Source organism: Manis javanica, chromosome 2, assembly GCF_040802235.1.
Source record: "Manis javanica isolate MJ-LG chromosome 2, MJ_LKY, whole genome shotgun sequence".
Classification (NCBI taxonomy): domain Eukaryota; kingdom Metazoa; phylum Chordata; class Mammalia; order Pholidota; family Manidae; genus Manis; species Manis javanica.
In genome coordinates this window covers 156,292,034-156,309,746 of record NC_133157.1, presented here as the reverse complement: position 1 = coordinate 156,309,746, position 17,713 = coordinate 156,292,034, and the positions used below count along the sequence as shown (strand labels likewise).

The 17,713-nt window shown below is 37.1% G+C and overlaps 1 protein-coding gene across 5 annotated transcripts in view; it reads right to left on the bottom strand.

Moving 5' to 3' along the window:
• PREX2 (phosphatidylinositol-3,4,5-trisphosphate dependent Rac exchange factor 2) overlaps nucleotides 1–17,713 on the bottom strand; it is a 293,635-nt gene that overhangs the window by 133,718 nt on the left and 142,204 nt on the right. For all 5 annotated transcript variants that reach the window (XM_073229638.1, XM_036998086.2, XM_073229635.1 and 2 more), the window contains 5 exons: nucleotides 14,815–14,900; nucleotides 8,142–8,278; nucleotides 5,644–5,761; nucleotides 3,530–3,714; nucleotides 1,256–1,417 (listed from right to left, as the gene is read on the bottom strand). In XM_073229638.1, the coding sequence (XP_073085739.1) occupies nucleotides 1,256–1,417; nucleotides 3,530–3,714; nucleotides 5,644–5,761; nucleotides 8,142–8,278; nucleotides 14,815–14,900 (688 nt within the window). The remainder of the gene's footprint in view (nucleotides 1–1,255; nucleotides 1,418–3,529; nucleotides 3,715–5,643; nucleotides 5,762–8,141; nucleotides 8,279–14,814; nucleotides 14,901–17,713) is intronic.

Sequence of the window (17,713 nt, the reverse complement as noted above, 5' to 3'; positions counted from 1 at the left end):
ATTTCCTAGTATGGCTGCACCAAATTTTAACGAACAAGCCTTATTTTGAGAGAAATCATTTTATTAGTCTTCAATTGGATTCTATTGATTATAAATAGAAAGGAAATTAAAACCTACTATAGGATATAACTCAGAGATCAATAATTAATTATACCTCTACAATATATCCTCAAATACACTAATTTCCTGCCTCCACTAAGCCATCATCATCTCACCTGCACTATTACCATAGCTTCCTACTCAACTTTATACTTCCATTCTTGCCCTCTGCAATCCTTCCTACGGAGGCAGCATGATCTTTTAAAAATCTAAATCAGAAGAAGTCATCCACTGTTTAAAAGCTCTGAATTGCTTCTCACTGATGTAAGAAAATCCAAACTCCTTCTGAAGTTCCAAGAGGCGCATACCTTCCATAGCTCTTCATACTGTTGCCTCCCAAAGCCTCCGACCCCAGGACTGGCCAGTCTCTGCTGTCCGCTGGCCTTATTTTTGCTTTGGGGTCCTCTGCACCTGCTGCTGCTTCTACCTGGATGCTTCCCCCTCCAATTTAAATAAAGAGTTCTACTTGTCACTCAGAGACAAGCTTTCTCAAAGAGGCTTTCTTTAGCCACTCAGTCTAAAGTTACCACCCTGGCACTGCCCACCATAGCTCCCTATTTTGATTTCCCAATAACTTTTTCAGATACTTGATTTTCCTCCATGTAGAGATTTACTTACTTCTTTGCTGTTCCTCCCACTCAAATGTATGCATCATGAGAGGAAAGATCTCTCCTTTGCTGCCACATTCCTAGCACCATGAACAGAGTTTGGCACATAAAAGGTGCTCAATAAAAATGTCAAATGAATTAACCAATCAAGCAATTCAAAGCAGCCTATGTTCCCTGTACTTTTTCATTGAGGGTTCTGCTCGCCTATTGAAAGAATAGGGAAAGAACCATAGTGAAACTCAAAAATCTGACTTCAGAATTAAGTGGCCTGGATTTAAATTCCAACCCTGTCTTTTGCAAGTAATTTCATTCTTTAGGCCTTGGTTATTAACTTTGGAAAATGTGGAATAGTGACCAAGCTCACAGGTTTGCAAAGATTAAATGAGGTAATGGATATAAAGGCATTTTAAAAACTCTGCAATGTTATAAAAATATTATTTCAATAAAGTGGTAAATAAATCAGTAATGAAAATATCAAGAACTGAATTAAATCTGGCATTTAAATCTAAATAATAATCACATGTAAAATATGTACACAGAATTTTTACCTTTTTATAACTGGATATTCGCTGACATATATGCTCAATTTTTTCACTGCAAATGGCACTGAATTTACTCTGAAGGTCAGTAGAAATCACTTCATTTAAAGAGTTAAGGCTGGTGCAGTTTTGTACAAAATGATCATCACTTTTAGCCAGGGCTTCAAGAATCTGTAGTGATACACACACACATATGCAAAACAGAACAAGAAAACAAAACCTTCAAAGTTAGCCATATAAAATTCTCACAGTTCCATACACAGGGTGACTTTGCCCAGCATGCTTCTTTCAGCTCCCTGGGATTTCTATGTTCAGTAAAACCCTGGCAGTACAGTGGTGGAGTTGTGTGTTTGGCTGGCATCTCTCGTTTGGCCTTCTGGTGGCTGTAAAAGCTTGCCCGAGGGAGGTGAATGGACTTCAAAGACTCCCTGATGGGTAAATCAGAACATTCTGATGTGGGAACACACTGCCCATATTTTAGTCAGAGCTACTTAGAACTTTTTTTTTCCTTCCAATTTGGTAGTAGAACAACAACTAAGGAAATCCAATAGAATAGCATCCTTACTTGCTACTGAAAGCCCAGTACAGAGAGTACATTTAGCAAATGTTTGCTGAAGAAATGAATAAAAATGAGTTCTTGTGCTAGAGTAAAAATCAATGTTACCTGCAGCATCTGAGCTCTGCTAAAAGCAACAGATTAAAGCATCCATATGATATAATCAATTAGTAAATATTTTTGGCTCTTTCAATCAATTATAAGGCAGCATTTGTGTGTGTGTGTGTGTGTGTGTGTGTATGTGTGCATCCCTACCACTGAACACAGAAGAATTTCCAATGAGTTGAGAAGTAATCATGTCACATTTGTTTGCAGTGTTTATAATTATTCAAAGATTGCATACACTGATCATACTCTTACCTGACATTTTTATAATATTGTGCAAGATATACAATACATAGATGTTACACTGATGTAAGCTCCCTTGCCACCTCCACTGCCCTGTTTTGCAGAATATGGAATGTGAGTTTTTTGTTGAATCATCAGTCTGGAAACTGGAGCTTACTTTATCATTAGCAGTGTAATCTTGGTTAAATTTCTTTGACTCTCTTTTCTTCATGTGTAAAGTGAAAATATCTGCATACTAACTTACACAGTTGTCATATTTGATATAATCCATGTAATTTGGAAAATCTGAAATAGCTAAAAAAGGAGATAAAACAGTAGTAGTAACTTTGTCCCAAACTCTTACATGGATCTCCTTGATAGTATATACTGTAGTTGGGAAGGGGCTGCATGTGGAAACTATACATTCTATTTCAACAAATACATAGAGTGGTACAAAGTCATGAGAATGACTTCCAGAAGACAAAGCAAAAATGTAAAATAATCATTTTTTAAATAGTGTTCTTGGATTTCTGTATTATTTTCTCGCTCAAATTGTATTAAAATACATGCTGTAAAATGGTAAATGTAGCTCAACTACATTTGAAACAGGAATTGAAATGAAGAAATAAAGGCAACAAAGATGTCTGTCATATATCTTACTTGTAATACCTGAATCCTCACAGGGTGATATAAAAGCAGATGAAATACTTAAGCTCAGACCTATGAATGGTCTGACAGGAGTTTGATTGATTTACCTTGTGGAAGGATCATGAAAAGCAAGCACAGGGTCGCCTCTTACCACATGTTTTATCCATTTGGATGAAGACTCCCCCTTCCTCCCTCCCTATCTTGCTTTAGTCTAAAATGAAAGGATGATACATCCTTTCTAACTAAGAATTATATAAATGTCTGAGGGTCTACTCATAAACTGGTCTCTAAGCTTCATGAAATTTTAGGAAATAAACATGAAGCTTACATAATTTTTCATTTCTTATGACATATTTATTTCATGACTTCAAATACTCAGAGGATTATGTACATAAAAAAAACACTGAAATAACCATCTGAAAATGTATTCCATCTGCAGACTAACTTACCATCTGAAATGTATTCTCTGTACTGAATTAACAAACATAGCAAACTTACTAAATGTAGAGAAACCTTTGCTGAATCTACTAACACTTGCCTAGGCAAGAGTCCCATCTGACTTAACACTGCGCTCCAAGACAGATCAATAAAAAGGAAGACTGTACACATACTGAGTCATGGGGAGAAGAAAAGACTGAATGAGCTGACAGCTGAAATATATATAGTTATTCACATTTTCTATAGTGATGGTGGAGGGGTTTCAGTAGCTTTATTTAGAACCAAGTCCCTTGTTTTCCCAGGATCACTTATACCTTGGCAGTGAGGCTGAAGAAACCTTTGGGTTCAATCATCTTCTCCACCACATTGCACTTTATCCCAGCTGTGCTGTCATACTCGTACACAACACCATATTCCAGATGGACATTATCCACAGTCAGACTCACGTGCTCCTTCTTCCCATCGATTATGGCCATGGTGTTGAACTTGTCAATTACCTCTGGAATAAAGACAATTTTAATTCAGCAAATCAATGAAGGGGTTGTTAGTCTCTTCAAAGAATTTGAGTCTCTTCAAATGATTTTTAAAGATGTCTTTAAAGGATGTCTAATTTTTATGTGCTGAAAATTAGAAGCATCTATTCCTCCTAACATTTTAAAAATTGAGAACATTTTAAATAACATATGTATGAGTGATCCAAATCTCACCACTCTAACATGACTAGTACTATCTTTGCACATCCATTTTTATCTATGGACCATATGTATGTCTACGTATACCAATATAAACATTATATATACAATTCGATGTTTATTCATTAAAAGCATGCATGACAGAAGTCAGGGCTCCTAAAGCCACCATCAAACATTGGATGAGTATTTTCTCAAAGCAGAAAAAATATGTAAAGGCATACTGAATAATCAGAAAGGAGATGCAATAACCATTTTTTCAATAGAGAGTTTGCCTGAATTTTCCCAAACAGCATCTTCTGGAGATATAGCTCGTTAAGAAAATTTGTTATTGTTCACTGTAATAATATTTCCATCTGGAATGTCATCCTACAGGTTTTTAGCTTATAATCCATCAGCTAGTGTAAGAACACCTAAAATCTCAAGAAACTGCTGCTGAGAAACTGAACAGTAAATATTAAAGTAAGCAAAAATAGAATATGAGTTTACTTAAGACAATTAAGTTCTAGAATAGCAAAAGCAGTAAATATAAAGTAGGCAAAAGCAGAATAATGTTTACCTTAAAATAAATCCAGGAACAGTTAGATATCAATTTTCAGAGCATCTTATTAACCCACTCTACCTTTCACTGTGATACCAATGATGATTAGGAAAAACTAACTCTACATGAGGAATAAGAACCTCGGGATAAGGTCCTGAGATCTGTCCTAGTTTAAATAAATAAGAGAGTCTATGTATCAAACAACCTTGCTGTTCCAATGAGGTTGAAACGGTTCTGATATTTAATGTCCATGGTCAAGTGGCCTTCCAGATGGCGGAGGTTAGGGGCGAGGTGAACAGCTTTTCCTAAGTACCCCATACGATCCATATAGAATCTTGGAAGAATCATATTCATACAATAAAAATGTCCAGAGACATCTACCAGTAATATGAGTGAGATATCAAGAAAATGTAAAAAAGGATTCAAGGATTTCTGTGAAAATGTTTTTAAACAATAATTCAAGATATTTGTCAAGTGCAAACACAACTGTAAAATTGTCTCAGTCCCTTCACCCTTGGTGAAGAAGTCACTAAATACAGCAATTTGCTGGGTTGCTTCACTGAGAAAAAAAATGATACGAGTCCTGTGCAAAAGATCTCTCTCTCTCTTCTTATTTTCATATCATCAGTTTGCTTCTTTTATTACTGTCAATGTTAGAATACAGTCAAAGTTATTTGAATCAATAAAGTACTTTCAAAGCACTATTGACCTTCTAAAGTGGGGCTTCAACTTCTAATGTGCAGACAATCTTGTTAAAATGAAGATTCTGATGCAGGAGCTCTGGGGTGGGACTGAAATTCTGCAGCTCTGTCTTGCTCCAGGTGATGCTCAAAGTAAGGAATCACATTATAATTTGGGTTTGAACCCTCATTCTACCACTTACTAGGCTGGGCAAATCCCTTAACCTATATAGGCCTCAGTTTCTTCTCCCAAAAAACAAGGATTATGATAATCATACTTTTAAAAGATTTTCTTTTTTTGATGACTTTATATGATAATCCATGTCAAATAACAAAGTACCTAGCAAAGTGTAGCAGTTATTACATCTTAGCTATTAGCTATCATTACTTATATCTTTGACATAACATCTTTCTTAATAATGTGGCTTAAACATAAAAGATTTTCAATAATTGAGTCTAGGAGAGGGACACTGAAATAGAATACTACAAGCAAGTGAGGAAGAAAAGAAGGAACCCACCTTCTACTTTGCAGTCAAAAGCATCCCCTGCTTCATCTCCAGGGGGTTTGGAATTAGATTTTTGAAGGTCTTCTTGAGCACTCTCAATGCTATTATAAACCCACTGTATGGAATCTTGCTAGAAATGGTGGGGAGAAAGAAACCTCAGAGGTATTGCATATCCAATTCATAAACCTGCTTTAGAGGGAGAGTTATAATCTTATTATGCTTCTAGCTTTTATTTAAAAACAATAAAACTTGAAAGAGAAAGAAAATCAACACCAAACTCTAATAGAAAGTCAATGGCAATCATATTATTTAACAAACTGACTTTTTTAAGCTCGAAATTTTATCTTCCAGAGATATGTTTTTAAATAAAATGTATTTCCCAAATGTCTTACTTAAATGTCTCAAGTATATCTTAAAATAAGTTATTAATTACATTTTTAAATAAATAAATGTTAGATGGACAGTTTCCTGAAGAAACTTAATTATCTGTTAGTATTAATATAAACCATTTAAATGCTCCCCTAAAAGTCATATATATTTTCATACAGTTAGTGCTTTTTAAAATGAAACCAATAAAAAACTGGAAGAACATCTTTCATCTCACTGCATCCCCAAGTGATGTATCTATCTTTCAGTCTTCTCATGTCAAAAATCATCCTATATTTTAATTGAAAGAACAGTTCCAGTCTTATTTAGATAAATGAGAAAGATGAAATAACTATCAAGTAAACACTTTTAAAGTTATATTACTTTATAGTATAAACTTTGAAGTTTTATACTAAAGCATAAAGTATAAATTTTTCCTGATGATAAATTGAATTGTACTAATGAACTGTGATATAATTTGCATTATTCATTTTTCTCTTGTATTAACTTCACACTGTGTTTAATTATTACATTGTTACACATCACTAAAATGCTGGTTAGCATTTGATCATTCAAAGATATCTTGGTAACTTGTGGTGGCCTCCAATGAACTGCATTCTTCAATATTCATACCTTTGTGATACTCCTTCCTAGACTGACCCTGGGCTTGGTCATGTGATCTGCTTTTTCCAAAGGGATTTTACCCAGCATGATGTAAATAGAGAGTGATTGCTTGTTATATCCCCTCTTGAAATGCAGGCACCATGTGCAGAGAGGAAAATTCTGCTGAACACTGGAAAGGGAGGTGTCATGGAAGAACTCTGGAGGGAACCACAGGGAGGAGGTCTGTGTGCCCAACGGTTCCCAGCAGAATGCAGCCATGTGGGTACCCTCTCAGGGACAAACACACAGTCAACCCATGGGATTAAGAGAAAGAATCAATCACTGCCGTTTCAAACCTTTAAGTTTTGGGAGAGTCTGTTTTGTGGTAATGGACACCTGATAGAGCATGTTATTCATTTAGTGAACTTTTCCATCCATTTATTGCTTTTCTTAATCATTTCACTGATCACCACCTCTCCAAGAAGGCAGGCAGGGAAAATGCAAAGGAATGAAACTCAAACCAGTTTGGCTACTTAACTAAATCTCTGATAGAAGGGTAAAGATTTGATCATTTTAGAAGTGTCTTTTTAAAAAATTCATTCAATACAGTTCAATAAATTTTAAACTACTATCAACCAGAATAGCCTATGCGTCTAGGTATATGTTCCAGTTTGCTGTGCTGGTTTTGACTTGATTAGTAAGCAAAATTAGTGAGCTATTTTCTTGGAGGTTCAGTATTTTGCAGGCTGTCAGTCCTGGCTTATAAGAAAATAGCCATTCACCTTTCTGGTTTGGACACAGTCATATTCTCAAATTCAGAAGAGCACTTCACTGTGCATGGCAGAAAAAAATACAAAGCCTCTTCTTCTCTAAAGCCCCTTCTGCATTTAGTTGATTAATTTGAAAGAACCTTCCCTTAAAGCTCAATGTTCACTTGACCTCATGACACAATAAGCTTTGCTTATAAATTAAGATTCTAATTATATTTCTCTATGGCACTTGAAATTTGAATCAGAGGAAAATGCTTAAAAATTTAATTAACAAGAAGTACATTTTGGTATATTTTTTTAAGAGCTAAATCCAGTTACCTAAATAAATATAGCCAAAAATCAGTTACAGACCCTATAAAATCCACAACTTTTCACATAAGTCTTATAATAAAAAGTATAAGCATTTATAATTCACATATACAGACACAGACACACAATAACTATTGTATATTCTAAAGCAATCACAAGGGTCAAGAAAACAGTTCACTGTTAGATTTCAATTTAATAAACCATTAGCTATTTAAAAACTCATATCACAATGAAAACAACCCAAAGCACTTTTTAAGCAGTGACAATACTGTAACAATAAAATGTGGTCATTTCAGCAAAATTGACTGAAACTAACCATGCAGATAAAATAATCATTATGAGATTTACAATGCTGTGCTTCAATGTGAACCTAGAAGTGGAAGTCACTACTATCCTATGTTATCCCCTAGGCTCTCTATGCCAGTTTGCAGTTAGATCTAGATAAGCTGAAGGGCAGTTTACCTTCATTGGTCTCCTGTATTTCCTGCAAGCTGTCACATGTGCAATAACACTGGCATGTGTCTCTTTGCTGACATTGATTCCATTTACTTTGATAATACACTGCCCAGGGTGAAGACCAGCTGCTGCAGCCACAGTTCCTTCAAATACAAGTAAGAAAATTGCCAAAAACTAACTTTAGGAATGAGATTCATCTTTATCACATATACAATAAAGAGAGTAATTTTAAAATATAATAGTGATCTAGTTAGTGTGTTCTTGATAAATTTCCTTCTGAGAGCAATGCCCTCTCAAAATTGTTCTGCTTTTTAACTGGCCATTCAAACCGTGGTTAACATAATATTCTCCCACTGATTCTTCCCCCTAGGAATTAGTTTGAAGGGATATTGTAAAGTGACCTTTATAATGCTAATCAGCTATTTCCCTTTCAAATGTCCAGTCAATCTAATTTTTTAAATATGCATGTAAAATGACAAAATGAGAAAGCCAGAAACATATGCCTGATTTCTCTTTCTATAGTCTACAAAATCCCTAAATATTAAAAAGTATTCACTTTCACTTTTTTAAATGACAACATTGAAAGAAATTCTGAAGAAAAAAAAATCAAGTCAGTTAGCAACTATGAATAGACTGGATTTGCTCAGAAAAATATGAGTGCAGGATATGTACAAAGGGTCAGGAACCAGAGAATTTGTGGAGAATAAAATTAATCAGATGACATCAACTGTCTATCATTTATTTGCATAGATATAGATCTCAATATGGAAATGGCATACCCTAACCAGTGAGTTAAGATTTTCAGAATCTTGGAATTATCACTATTTGATATCCAGAGCAAATCAACATTTAAAAAGTACCACTGATAAACAATGAATTGATATAAATGATTGTAAAACTTAAGTATGTGAGAAAAGCCTTCCTGTGTAAGCAATTTCTCCCATGAAAGTTATTAAAATCTTGAAGAACACAATTTATATTCAAGAAGACATATATATTTTCTTCTCACTAAAATTCATTCCCAGAAATACTAAGTGTTTTTTTTTCCTGGATTGAACTCAGTCTTGGGGACATTACCAACAGAAAGAACAGCCTGAAAAAAGGCACCCAGTCAAGCAATAACCTGGCTGTTGGGGAACACGTCGGCAGGTGCTATCAGCTTAGAGTGATGAGAAGCCCGGGAGGGAGGAGCAGAGCCAGTTGGGAAGTCCACGGCTGCTCGGTGCGCAGTTAAAGAGTTTGACCCTTACTACACACAGAAGAGGGAAAATATTTAAGAATTTTAAGCAAAGCTTAAGTAACACGAACCCCCCACCCCAAATAGAGGACAGATTATTGGGGTTTAAGTAAAAAATCAAAATCACAGCAAGCAGCTACTACACTTTTCCAGGTTGGATCTAAAGTAGCGTTAGTATGTGATGTTTGATGACAGAGTTGATGGAGAGGCCGGTGTCCCCAGGATAGCTCCTCTGCCTCTGGATTCAGCGATTGAATGAGGAGTCCTTCAAATAAAGAGCAAAATACAGAAAAGTTCAATCGTAATATTGAGTTTAAAGGTACCAAAAAGGCATTTAGGTGGAGAGGTTTAATAAACATGTAGATCTAGATTACAGAACTCAGCAAAGAGATAATGGGCTGAAGATAGAGATTCAGAAATCCCCAGCAAAGGGGATCAATATGATTGCTTATGGGGAGCAAGAAGGCAGAGAAGAGAAGAGGGTGCCAACAATTTAGGGGTCAATAGATGAAAGGGGCTGGCAGAGGAGGAGTAGGAGAAAAATCTGAAAAGCACCATCTCGGAAACCAAGAAGTGAGTATTTTAAGCAAACAGGAAAAGCCAGTTTAAAACTGAGCCAGAGTAAGCTCAAGACAAGAGTTATCCACATCCATTGTATTAAGTCCATGACAACTCTTTTAAGATGGACTCTGGAGACACGAGTGGAAGGTGGGAGAAGATGTCTCTAACTCTGGACCAAAATTCAAATAGGAAATGAAGATGTGCAGACAAAAATACACACCAGTATTTCAGAAAGTTCAGCCACGACAAAAATAAACATTATTAGAGCATTATTCCAGAGCTATGATTCTTATTAATTTGCATACAAATTGCCAGGGAATCTCATTAAAATGCTGATTCTGACCCTGTATGTCTTCAGTGGGCCCAAGATTCTAGATTTCTAACCAGCTCCCAGGTGCCACAGCTGTATGTCTGTGCACCACACTCTGAGCAGCAAGGATCTAGAAGGGAAAACAAGGAAGAAGGAAAAGTTTTGTGTTTGCTGTTCTAGTTTAAGATGGTTTTGTTTCTTTATTTTAATGGGAAAGAACCAAACATGTTCATAGCCTAAATTACAATAATCCAATGAAGAGAAATGGTTGAAAATTGTGGAAGTCGGTATGTGACACTGCAATACTCCAGAGGACATATCGGAAGGGAATGGGATCCAGAACGTTTCTAGAGAGATTAACCTTGGACTCCAGAAAGGAAAAAAGAAGACCACTGCCTCTAGGATGGGAGAAAAGCTGGTGATAGGGGCAGAGCCACCATCATGTGCAGAAAAGGGACTCTGAGGGTTCCACGTCTAGCAGCCTGAATTTGTCTGTGAGGTGAAAAAGTAAGTTCAACTGGGGAGATAGGAGGCAAGTATGAGGAGAAAAAGATAGCTGATCAGAGACACATAAAAAGTAGTAACAGACATGGCGGTGTGTGCGTGGGGCAGCCGCACGGCCGGGCCTTTGCTGTGCGGCGCGGACAGCGGGCTTGGCGGCTCGGGACAGCGGGTCGCGCGCGCCCACACCCACCTTCCTGCGCCCCGTGCCCAGCACCGCTCCCCACATCGGGCTCAGCATTATTCTCACACATCACACAGGCTCAGGGCTCAGGACACACGCGAAGAAGGAAACGTCCACGCAGTGCGCTGAGCCAGCCGCGCACACAAGGTCCCGGCGCCGCTCCTCGAGGGCCTGCGGGCGGCCGCCTCCGCCCACGCGGCGCCCACCTGGCCCCGGGGACACCGGCCAGAGCGGTGGTGTGCAGGCCTGCCGGCAGAGAGGCCTCCGGTGCTGCGCTAATTCTGCAGTCCGCACCTACACCCACAGGACCCGAGCAAGAGCAGGACCACGGCGACCCCTGGGGCAACAACGCTAGAGATGTGTGTAAGAGTGGGAAGTAATTCTAGGTCTCGGGAAGACCCAGGTGGGTGGCTTAAGAGGGAAGCACTCTTCTGTGAAGTTCAACTATTTCCCCCAGCAACCTTCTCCACTTCAAGTTTGGAAGGAAGACCATCAGCCAAGATTTCTTGCTCTGATTCTCGACGGACACATGTACCTGAAAATCTCTGGGAAGAGACTGTCCTGGAAATTGGAGGATTCGGTCCCCCCATCAATCGCCTTTCTAGCTGGTCTCTTAAGACGCAGTGAGGATTTAGGAAGGGGTGGTGCCTGACTAGGTGCTCCTCGCTGTACACCAGTCAAAGGAGGACCTTCCAGCCATTCTGATACATCCTGGGGAGTTTTGGTTATCTCAAGAGATGTCAAAAAATAATTCGAACTCATTTTGATTGTATGGATAAATATGTCATTAAAATCCAGCAGAGGGGTAAAAGGGTGTCAGAAAAAAATCAAATGCTTGGACTAGGCATTCTTACAGTGCATAACTTTAAGTATAATCACCTTTTCTAAAGAATCAAATATAAAAGAGAGGAAAGCATGGTTCTTTACATATTTCACGGAAGCCACTCGACTAAGACATCATCATACGTATATATGGACACATATCATTTAAGAAAGAAATAACTGCATAACTCTACCTTTTCCACCAATTAAACTTCTTAGGCACCATTTCGATTTTTGTGCCCAAACACCGCCTCTCATTCTATCTAATGTAAACTAGGTATTTTATTTCCACGGCGCCCAAAAGAAGAAATTTTTACCTAGACTTTGGTTTTTGCTATTGGTTTTGCCTAGAATTAACCCTTGGCTCTAGTTTTCCTTCAGAAGAATTTTATTTACCTCATGTTTCCCTCGGCTGAGTGAACAAGGGTGTGGGAAAGTGGTCTGGGGGCTAATGGTTTGGGGTTAGGAGTTGGTGGAGGCCCAGGAGATGAAAATAGTTATTTCTATCTGCCAAACTGCAAAGGGTGGCCAAGGGGCTGAAGGGTCCAGGGAAGTGGGAAGAAGGAAGCGTAATAGGCTGTGAGGAGTGGTTGTATCAACATGGCCCCCACATAATACTACTGCTTCTTCCCTTACCTGCCAATCACTGCTTACATTGAACTAATACCTGACTTGATGGGCATATCACCTTTTCCAGATTCTGCTTTGAGCATATTATGTAGAGAAGGCATGGGTTATTCAACAAAATGGTGTAGAAAATTTTTCTCTGTAAAAAGTTAACAAAATTATATCCTTACCTTACACTACACACTTTAACAACATAATGTAAATGACCTAATGGAATTGTTAAAAACTGGAAATCATTTTTCAAAAGGTATAAGAAAATACAGGCAAATATTTTTAAGATTGAGGTAGAGAATATCCTCACTCCTAAAACAATGATTTTTATCACAATAGTGATAAATTTAACTACATAAAAATGTGTGAGTCCTACATGTCAAAAACAAATATAGACCTTTAAAATACTGCAGAGTTACAACTTTTATGCTTTATAAGGGGTTTCTTTTGATGCACTTTCTCACACTTTCTTTGCATAATGAGGACCAATTTGGAGGGCCCCTTCCCAGCTATATATTCACAGCTATATAGAGTTGGGGTCTCCTGTTAAGTTCTTGTCTCAGAGTTTCTGCTTTACTAATATGGAGCATTGATAAGCTCATGTACTTGTGCTCCTGAAATGCATTGCTTTTATTTATTTATTTGGCCTTTACTATGATGTTTGGTTTATGTTTTCGTTTTGCATTAAAGGTTGAGTACATTAAAAAAAAAAGTAGTAATACAGACCAGTAAATATAGGATAATGAATTGGGATGACACTAATTCCATGTCCATGATAGTGTTTTCTAGACACTCTGGAGATAGAGCAAAGAAGGTGGTTAGGTTGATAACAAAACTGAAATGAGATGCCCTTAATGCACCTGAGGAATAAGGACCAAGGCCCCTGACAGTGCTGGCAGTGGCCCCTGAAGTGCCCCACCACGGGGTCTTAACCAGCCCCACCAAGGCTGGTTAATGGAAGAAGGGGAGAGCAATTGACCAGGAGAAAAAGAGAAGGATTCAAAGACCAGAGGTTCCAAATGAACTGAAAAACAACCTGTGAATATCAAAATGACAAGAAACCAAAATAAGAGATAGCAGTCAGAAATCAGCATATTGGAATTTTAGATTCCACAGGTGAAATCCAGTTATTGATATACTGTAGTGTGTGACCATGGGAAAGGGCTGAAGAAGAGAAACGGGAAAGAAGTTTCTTTTTCTCATGGCAACATTACAGTGCAAAGGAAACCACAGAATAATCTTTTCACTTAACAAACATCTGAAAGGAAAAGCACACAAGCATTTCTGTCTTGTATTCTTCAGAAGCAGGAAGCATAGTAACCAAACTTGGGTGACCCTATCACCATGTTCCAAAGACAGAACCTTACTCTTTATAGACGATACTGCACTAGGGAAAGAGGAACAGCCCCATCCACTGAGGTTTTTAGTTTTTCATAACACTGATAAATTGACTTACTCCTTTTTGGTTTATCAAAAACAAAGAATGTGTTTGATGTACCAACCACCCCATTTTGGTATGAAATGTATCCCATTTCAGTTTTGTAAGATGAATGAGTTATTGGAAATGTGTTAAATGTATATTACCCTACAATGTTTTAAAAATCTAAGTGAAAAGACAAGATTTTGAAGTAAGATTTTTATCATACATACACTAATGAAAGCAATTTTATAATCCAATAAGGGTCTTGAATAAATTTGATCCTGATAGCAGTGCCCTCTCAAATTTTTCCAGTCTGCTATTCAGGTGATCTTATTAAGATGCTTTATATTTTACACTTCTTAGTAATAAAAACATGTATGTTTCTTGTTAAGGCAAACACACAACCTCTTGTGCTTATTATAGTGACATTTGATATAGCAGCAAGTTATTTGCTATGTTTAGCCATGTGGGATCTTAAATTACTACTATCATTATAAAATTTTAAAATATATATGATGACAAATGACATCAATGGTAGATTTGCCTATCCAATAAAAAGAGTAAAGTATTAACACAAGTTGTCAGTCACTAAAATTATTTAATTAAAAACATATTTTATGGCTTATAGAACTACTTGAATAAATCATATATCAACAAGCTATAAAACATACAGATCATTCTTATACCTGAAAACTCACTTCTTTGAATTACTGATAAAAATATCACTTTTTGCCCTCAGAGAAAAATACAAATAGACAACCTTAAAATTATTATATCCTTTAGCTAAACTGAAACAAGCACAAAAGTGACACTGGGAGACAACATTCTCTTGTAAGTTTTTAACAATGTTAAATATACCTTACAATGTTTAAGAGTTTTAAAAATTATATTAGGAGTGAGTTACCATTAAGCTAATAAGGTAAGAACATGATGGAGAAAAGTCGTAATAACTAGACAATGCACATTTTAAGCATATTGTTGCATAGCACAAAATCTCCAACATGCTGGAAAGGATGAATTTCTCACCTCTTCCTACTGCATGCACAACTGATGGGCCATATCCTCGGATCTGGAATCCAAGTCCTTCTGCTGAATCTGGGATTTTTACTGTCCTAATGTCAATCAGAAAATAGGTAAGATGATGTTAAAATGCTATACAATTGGTTACAACCGTTGTTCACCCCTTTATTCATTCTTTCAATAAATGCATATCAAGAGTCTACTATGTGAAAGACACCTGGCTAAATCCTAGCCAGTGACCGACATGGCAGGCACCCTCACAAGGGCCCTCACAGGCACGTTGTACAGAGTTGCTCAACTGAACAGTCACTGCATAAGGAACAGGCTTGGGGAGTTGGGCGGCGGGGCAGTCAGACAGTCAGACAAACCTAGTTTTGCATCCTCATTTGGTCACTTGGTAGTTGTAAAAACTTGGATGAACTACTTAACTTCTCTGAGCCTGAATTTCCACAGAAAGACGATAATGTTCAAATTTGTTTTGCAGGATGTTAGCAGATATTAAATAAGATAGCTTTGGTAAATTGCCTGCATGTGCTATGAATTATGTAGGCACTTAATAAAATGGTAGCATCTCTCCTTAGTTTGCTGTTACAAAAATACCATTAGGGCACTGTGTAATTTCTTTGTTACACACAGATTAATATAAAAGAAGCACAGAGTCAAAACACTTCTACCTGTTGGAAACTTCACCAAACAACTACAAAGAGCTAGTTATAAAGAACAGATCTGCCAAACACTTAATATGTCAAACATATTAAGAGTATGATTACCTTTAGTATTTATTCAGAGAAAGGTTTAAAAGAATAACACATCAAAAGGTAAGCCTGAATAAGAAAGGAAGTGTTTTCATTGAATCCCCACAGAATGGAAATGAAGGGATGGAGAACTGGAGTAAGCTGTCACGGCAAGCCAGTGAGGGATGTCCAATTTGGCACTAAAAAAATGAGCTACTTCTCAGAAGGACGCCAGAGACCAGATAGCAACATTGGAAAGCAGAGGACATGAGATAAGACAGAACATCCTAACAATAATAATGAATATAATAAATTACAGTGGAAAGCAAAGAGAAGTGAATACAATGCAAAATTTTGATGGATAGCCCTTGATGCCCAAGAAACAAAAGTATTTTCTAAAAGGTAATGAATTAATCATGAAATAAATGCCAGCAGCATTTTAAGGACACATTAGACAGTCTAATGTGGTAGAAGTTTGGTAGAACAGCACTTAATTTGCAGTTTATGAAATAGCTGTTGAAGCAGTTGGTGCTTAGAACACTCAAGAAAGTCTTATACTGCGTTTAGGCCTGAAGGCAGAGGCCAGCACTGCCATCTAAAATATAACCCAGACAGGTATCCGGCATTCAGATAGAAATGAAAATTGCCTGTTGTTGGGAACCTTAAAAGTATTATTATAAATTAGGTTATGCCCTATGAAGTGATCTGCATATTGGTAGGATAAAGGTCACAGAACTAATTTATCCCTATTCTTAATTAAATACTTTTAGTTAAACAAGGTTGTTGTATCTGCTTCCTTTGACTACCATCTTGTAACTATGGACTGTCAAAAATACCCTTGAAAATGGAAAATAACTAAGGACAAGAAAAGGGCATAAACATATTTCGTGAGCATGAAACAAAAAGTAGAGATCGCTTATGCTTTTATATATTATGAATGAGAGTTCACTTTTGCTAAGTAACTTGGAGCTTTCCAGCTATGGTGAATTATTGTTGCTTTCAGATTGTGAGGAATTGACAGTGGCCTTATAATTCTTTCTGAGCAAGGTCCTCAATCCTCCTAACATTGCTCCTGAAGGTTGACTCTACTCTAATCTTCAGGAAGGCTATTATATTTTTCTTAACAAAATTTTTACAGAACACCATGAGATGCTTTTTCGTCATAATATTGAAACTCTCTTCATATAATGATCTTCAGAAAACATCTTCTCCTGCTGAGATCACTATGTTGACTATTAAAAGAAGAATAAAATTTGCACAAGAGGAATGCTCTGTTTCCTGTAGAAGATACAGTAAATTACTACAAAGTCTTTTGAAAAATTCCTTGATGTTTTCAAGTGTAAAACACAGCTAGACTCAAAAGAAAAATCCCATTGTTTTCCTCTCATATTTTTGCCTTTTTTTCCTCCCAAACAAGACATTATATAAATCATAAGCAGCTATTGTAAAAAAAAAAAATAAGTGATTTAAAAGACTTGTACATGAGAAGAACATAATGGAAAGGTTATAGATTTCAAACAAATTAAAAGAGGGAAAAAATGAGTACTCCAGCCTAAAAACAATTTTGAAATACAATGTAAAATATGTTCTTGATGTAATAAAGAAGCAATGAAAAAAATGAAATGGGAGAACAGATAAGCATCAGAGAGAACATCACTGGAGCACACATCACTAAGTTCTTACAAATCTAGATTTATTTTCAGTTCTCGGCAGCTCTGTGACACAGGCACATCCATTTTTTATGGATGAAGATGTTCAAGCAATCAATAGCAAGCGAGTGGAGGACAGGCTTGACCTGGACCCGAAATGTCAGGTTCCAGATACTGTGCAACAGATATCAAGGGAAGACACAGTTCCAACCCTGCTCATCCAGCCACTAGTTCTAGGATGGAGGATTTGCCCCTATCTGTTTAGTTCTGACACTGATAACTTCTAAGTGCTCTTAGGCTGAAATGTCTACGAACAGTGAAACAGTCTTAGCAGGGCTTCCTCAGGGAGCAAGGGGCCATGTTGACTAATGACTGCTTTGGAATACTGCTTCCTTAGTCCTTTCCAGCCCATCCTCTCCTTTCCTGTTTAAATGTCCTCACAATGTCCAGCAGGAGACAACTAGATTAGCCTTATCCTAGCAAGGGTTGGGCAAAATGGAGCAACAGACCACAATTAGCTTT